Consider the following 6,335-nt stretch of genomic DNA (forward strand, 5'->3'; position numbering starts at 1 on the left):
TCTCTTACATCTTTCATTCAACTAGCGGACATCGGAAATCCAAATAAGAACGAACGAACGAACGAACGACACCTCGATACTCTAAGAAACATAATTAGAAGTAACCATCAATATTAATTTTAATCCAATTCTTCTTCGTCCCCCTTTATCCGGATAACACTAGAGCGTGTAGGGGAGGGAGGTCTCACCCCTGCCTTCCCTCCTCTCAACCCCTCCTTCCTCGTCCCCTTCCATCCCACCAATGGAGAACTCATTCCTAGGCTGCCACCCCACCGACCTAATCCCCAATCCCTTCCTCAACCAGTCGAAACTATTCCAATTCCTCAGACCACCACTTACAACCACCATCACCCCCTTTCTTGCCCAGAAACCCAAGCAAAAACAACCACTGCCCACGGCTGCCGGCTCCCTCAAGCTCCCTGAGCACGGCGGCCACCTCCAGCAAGCCATCACCGCCCTGGAACAGGGCTCCCCCATCCGGCCCGGAGCTTACATTTCCCTGCTCCAGTCTTGCATTGACGCCGACTCCATCGAAGATGGCCGCCGGCTCCACGCCTCGCTCTGCTCGGTGCAGGACCGCAACCCTTTCGTCGAGACCAAGCTCGTCAGCATGTACGCTAAATGCGGCAGCTTGGAGGATGCCCGCCGGGTGTTCGCCGGAATGCGCGAGAGGAACCTCTTCACCTGGTCGGCGATGATCGGCGGCTACGCCCGCGAGCAGCGCTGGGGCGAGGTCGTCGACCTGTTCTTCGGCATGATGCACGAGGGCGTGCTCCCCGACACCTTCCTGCTTCCGAGGATCTTGCAGGCCTGCAGCAACACCGGCAATTTAGAGACCGGGCGGCTGCTGCACTCACTTGCCGTTCGGATCGGACTTCTGGATTCGTCGAAAGAGGTCCGTGTGAGCAACTCGGTGTTGGCGATGTATGCAAAATGTGGTGAGCTGGATTCGGCCTCGAGGTTTTTTGAGAGGATGGATAGACGAGATAGGGTATCGTGGAATTCTATCATTTCCGGGCACTGCCAGTGTGGTGGCCATGAAGCAGCTCTGAGGCTTTTTGCACGAATGAGAGCTGAAGGGATTGAACCAGGAGTTGTCACTTGGAATATACTTATTTTGAGCTATAATCAATCTAGCAATCCGGATCTTGCAATGGAGCTCATGGAGCAGATGGAGAGTTCTGGAATCGCGCCAGATGTCTTTACATGGACAAGCATGATTTCGGGGCTTGCTCAGAATGACAGGATGAATGAAGCTTTGGATCTCTTTCAGGAGATGTTGCTTTCAGGAGTGGAACCGAATGGCATGACTGTTGCAAGTGCTATATCTGCTTGTGCCTCTTTGCAAGCTTTGGACAATGGAAAGGAACTCCACTCGTATGCGATTAGGATCGGATGCATCCACAGCATTCTAGTGGGGAATTCGCTGATCGATATGTATGCAAAATGTGGTAGACTAGAGGATGCTCAGAGGATCTTTGAGGAGATGGCTGAGAAAGATGTCTTCACTTGGAATTCAATGATTGGAGGTTACACACGAGCTGGTTACTGTGGTAAGGCTTATGATCTGTTCTCAAGGATGGAGAGTTCAGGTGTGCGCCGAAACGTAGTGACTTGGAATGCCATGATCTCAGGCTACATTCAGAATGGGGATGAGGACCAAGCCGTGGAACTCTTTCACACGATGGAAATGGAGGGGATCAGAAGAAACACAGCTACATGGAACACTCTGATTGCTGGTTCATTGCAAAATGGTGATCCAGACCAGGCCCTAAGAATATTCAGACAAATGCAGGCATTTTCGGTTCGGCCTAATTCGGTTACCATTCTTAGTATCCTTCCAGCTTGTACAAATTTATTGTCGGTGTTGAAGGTGAAGGAGATCCATTCTTGCATTCTGCACAATGATCTGCAGCGTGATATCTCGATTGCAAATGCTCTCGTAGATACTTACTCAAAGTCTGGAGATATCGAGTATGCTCGAGTAGTATTCGATGGTCTCTCAGGAAGGGATCTCATCTCTTGGAATTCAATGATTGCTGGGCTTGTTCTACATGGACGTTGTCATGATGCACGAGATCTTTTTAATCAAATGAAACAGGAAGGTATAAGACCAAACAAAGCAATCTTTGCTAGTGTGATAAATGCCTATGGTCTTGATGGATTGGTGAATGAAGGAAAGAAGCTCTTCTCTAACATGACGGAGGAGTACCAGCTGTCTCCAGGTTTAGAACACTACACTGGAATGGTAAATCTCTTGGGGCGTTCTGGTAGGCTTAGAGAAGCTTCTGATCTGATTGACAATATGCCTATTGAGCCCGATGCTGCTCTCTGGAATGCCCTTCTTACTGCAGCTAGAATATATGGCAATATCAGAATAGCAAACCTTGCGGCAACCCATTTGTTTAAGCTGGAACCTAGAAACCCTGAAACTCTCAGGCTGCTATCACATGCTCAAGCTTTATATGGAAAGTCAAATGATGTGTCAAAGGTGCCAAGGGCTAAGAAAGAAGGCAGTGTTAATGAGTCTCATGGTTATTGCTGGATGGAAGTAAAACAGAAGGTGATTACCTTCTCAACAGGAAGACAGCTTACGTTGAATTCAGAGTCCAAACTAGCTGAAATTAATAGCAGAATAATGGATACAAATGAAGTCATCCCTGAATTTGATGTTACTATTCTTGAGATTGAGGAAGACAGCGAAGACATAGTTGGCAGCCACAGCGAGAAGCTAGCAGTTGCCTTTGGACTTGTTAACCTGCCAACTTTTAGAGCCATTCGGATAGTTAAGAGTGTTCGGATATGTACCAATTGTCACACAATTTGCAAGTTAATTTCTAAATTATATAAACGTGAAATATTGATCAAGGATCCAAAGTCTTTGCATCGCTTTAAAGATGGGACATGTTCTTGCAGAGATTATTGGTAACCCAAAAGAGCAAAAACTGGGATGTTCTTAAGTGCTGAGAAAATTCCTAGTGGTAGAATCAATGCCATCTTCAGCCGGTGAACATAGTTGCTCACCTGGGGGTGTAGCGGCTGCCCAAAATTATATCCTTTTGAGTTGTATGTTGTGCAAATAGTTAATTTTGTTTCTTTCCAAAAAAAGTTTCTTTTTCTTTTAAATTTATGTACAGTTAGAATTAAGTATCCAGTTCTATCAAGAAAAGATGACCAAGTGAAGAATTTTTTTGTCCTACAGATTGGACTTGGAACATGAAAAGATGATATTCAAGTTAACTGATATCCTCTCCCATAGTTTATTCTGAAAGCTTTTGTTTTTGGTGTGTGGAAAAGTTAGTTAACCTGCACTGACGTGCTACTTGCAAATGATTTGGTTGGCAAGGTGAAGAACTGTAGTTGGATTCTATCTGCTTTCACTCAGGTGCTTGGCAGACCAAAGAAGAGTCTATGGGACAAACTGACAGCAGATTCAAGTGCTTGGGCTGACCTCATTTTCAATAGATAAAGAAAAACACTTGAGCCTACATATATGTTCCACAGACCTGGGTGATCTGAAAAATCATGAGAAGTAAGATTATTTGGCTCAAAAGATTATTTGTTCATTTTCAATTACAAATTTAATAATAAAGTATAATGCAGTCTTTCATTTCACACTGGATGGATGCTTTAGCATTAGTAATTTTCTTGAACAAACATCATATTCTAGTGGTCAAGATCATACATGAGCTGCATGTATGTTTTAGACACCTAAGTAATGTCCAGAAAACACAAAACATGAGATATAAATTATTTGCCTCACTGGATCATTTACTCACCTATTTTCTCTCTTACAACTTAGAAGAAGAAATCATTGGCAGAATCAAGGTCATATATGCTTTCAATAAGGTCATTACTAGTTAGAGTTGAGTCTATTTTTCCTTCCACATTTGAACATAATGAGTTCCTTTTGAGTTCATTTGAACATAATGAGTTCTTATTGAGTTCATTTGAACATAATGAGTTCCTATTGAATTGGAACAGAATTGGCTCCTTGGTCTCTTCTCTTCCCTTTCTGAGAAAATTAGAGTAGCAAAAGGTTATTATTGGATGGGTTACACTAAAATATTGGAACAAACTAGTTGACCCTAACAGTTTTTAGATAAATCACATGAACTGGTTCGGATTAAATAAAATTGATATAATATTATTATACAGTTATGATTACTTAAATACTCTTTAAATTAAATGTTTTTTTATCATATATTTTATAGAATATTCACCTGACTAAGGTGAGAAAGAAAACCACCTTTCTCATTCTATTGCTTCTCCCCTTTTGTTAGTATTGGGTGAACTAAAGGTGATTTAGACCTTTTTAAGGTAAATATCTTGATCTAATAACATTCTTTTGCAGGAAAGCATTGGATTCTTGCAGAGTCAACAACACATGAACATCAACAAGGGTGAAAACTATGTGCAGCTAAGACTTTCTGAAGTCACTTGCAACATACCAACAGAGAAGGAATTATTCTCCAACTAGTGTGTGGACCTTTTTTTCTCTCTCTGGAGAGCATCTATTAATGCACCATATGAGTTGTTTCTTTCTTCCACCCTTGCATGTGGAGTGTTCACTTGCCAAGCACAAATATATTCCACCAATTTTGGAAGAATAAGTCCTCTGCTGTATCTTTCAACTTTTACTGAATTTTAAGATCTACTTGGCATATGATTGGACAATGTGAGAGGCCAGTGGGTCCTTTCTAGATATACTTGATAAAACTATATTTGTATGAAAAAGTTTGATCTGTCTATCACAGCATGCAGTATGTTTGTTGATGAACTTGATATACATCTCAAACTTTTTGCTACAGATATTGACCATCCACTTGATCTTGTCAATTCCTCACATATCCAGTAAATTCTCCTCAAAGAAAAACCTCAATTTTTTGGCCAAAATATAGGAAGGAAATTCAAACAATTATTATTGAAAAATATATTTATAGATAAATGGAGAAAAAACAGAAAATGAAAAGCCAAAAAGGTGCTGGTACAAGAACATCAAATTACTAAGTTCCAATTATTTGGTGCATGTTATAAGGATTTTTTTGCTGCATTGAATTCTCTACAAAACAATATTCTAAATTAAATTAAAAATATTTAAAATTTTATTTATAGTTTTCTTCCCTCAAATGTTCATCTATCTCCTCTGACATAATTAGTAATGATCATCTCACATTTTCTAACTGCTAAACGATTCGCCTTATGTTATCCTTTCATAACTATATCGAACTATTCCTGAATAATTTTTTTTTAATTTTTCCTAATAATTTTGGATATTCATCTCGATATATAATATATATGTTGTTTCTTAATCGCTCAGTATTTGAATTTATAAAGCATTTCAGACCTAATAATTGCTATTAAAATCTAAAGAAAAGAGATATCCTATTTGGTTCCTGTAGCTTTCTTTGCACCCTCTTGAGTTCATCCTTTCTATTCTGTGTTCATTCTCACTTCCTGATTTGTTTCATAGTCTCATTATAATAATCTTTTCTTTCTTATTCACCAAAGATTTCCACATTCTGAATGAATCACTTCCTATCTCACAGTAATTACTGTTTTTTGTTTATTAGAGCAAACCTCTAAAATATATATTTAAGGAGTTTTCTTATCCAATCCAATATCTTCATGTTCTTTGTTATCCAGATCATTGTACACTAATCTTTGCTCATGTTATCTAAGATCCATACAACTTAGATAAAAATAATTTCTTACATCTTTTGTTAAAATCAGCCAACTACTGTAACACTAAGATCTCCGAATGTTATAATTAAACAAAAAAAAAAGAGACTATTTTCGTGACTCGAAATTGTTCGAATAAACCGTAAAAAGAAATAATCCCTCCACCCTAATTGATTAGGACTTGGCTATCCCTCCCTAATCTGGGTTGCGTGCATAACTGCACTGTCTCAAATCTAAAGATCAGCAATTCCAATCAAGATAACGATTTCAACATGTCATGTGAAAGAGGTGGGGGATCCTTTTTGTGGACACCAAGTAGTTTTAAGTATCCATCACTCCTTCCACTCTCTCACCCTCATCTCCTTCCTTGAAGAGCTCCCACCTCAACTCCTCCCTCCTCCCTTCCTCCCTCTTCCGAGATGCTACCGAGAACATGGAGCATCTTCCATGTGGGGGAGGAAGGTGGTGAGGCACCAAAGACTGTTGCAGCTGCCATCGAAAGCTCGAAAGGCGCCTGCGATCGGCTCGAAGGCCTTCGAATCCTCATACAGAACTCGGGACGACGATCCAATGTCGTGATCAATTCTTCACTTCGATCTTGCATGCCTCACCATTTAACCAAGGCTTCTGCGCCTCGGTTTGGTTTCCTGAAA

General features: G+C 40.6%; 1 protein-coding gene and 1 long non-coding RNA gene across 3 annotated transcripts in view; both read left to right on the top strand.

The window, feature by feature from the left end:
* Positions 1–10: 10 nt before the first annotated feature.
* On the top strand, positions 11–4,782 carry LOC108952776 (pentatricopeptide repeat-containing protein At1g19720). Of its 2 annotated transcripts, XM_065150492.1 has the most exons (3): positions 11–3,066; positions 3,203–3,532; positions 4,355–4,782. In XM_065150492.1, the coding sequence occupies exon 1, from the start codon at positions 242–244 to the stop codon at positions 2,927–2,929; it is 2,688 nt and encodes an 895-aa protein (XP_065006564.1). In that variant the 5' UTR covers positions 11–241; the 3' UTR covers positions 2,930–3,066; positions 3,203–3,532; positions 4,355–4,782. The 2 variants fall into 2 exon arrangements, with proteins under 2 accessions (XP_065006564.1, XP_018681301.2); XM_018825756.2 differs by having other exon boundaries at positions 11–3,532.
* A 1,185-nt stretch (positions 4,783–5,967) lies between these two features.
* Positions 5,968–6,335, top strand: part of LOC135639044 (uncharacterized) — a 1,153-nt gene continuing 785 nt past the window's right edge. Inside the window, exon 1 of the long non-coding RNA XR_010496834.1 lies at positions 5,968–6,335. This exon is cut by the window's right edge and continues 56 nt beyond it. This is a non-coding gene — a long non-coding RNA (uncharacterized LOC135639044).

This window comes from Musa acuminata, chromosome BXJ3-5 (genome assembly GCF_036884655.1).
Source record: "Musa acuminata AAA Group cultivar baxijiao chromosome BXJ3-5, Cavendish_Baxijiao_AAA, whole genome shotgun sequence".
In the NCBI taxonomy this organism is placed as follows: Eukaryota; Viridiplantae; Streptophyta; class Magnoliopsida; order Zingiberales; family Musaceae; genus Musa; species Musa acuminata.

Coding starts and splice junctions, on each gene's coding strand:
- LOC108952776 (XM_018825756.2), top strand. CDS start 242: ATGGAGAACTCATTCCTAGGCTGCCACCCCACCGACCTAATCCCCAAT.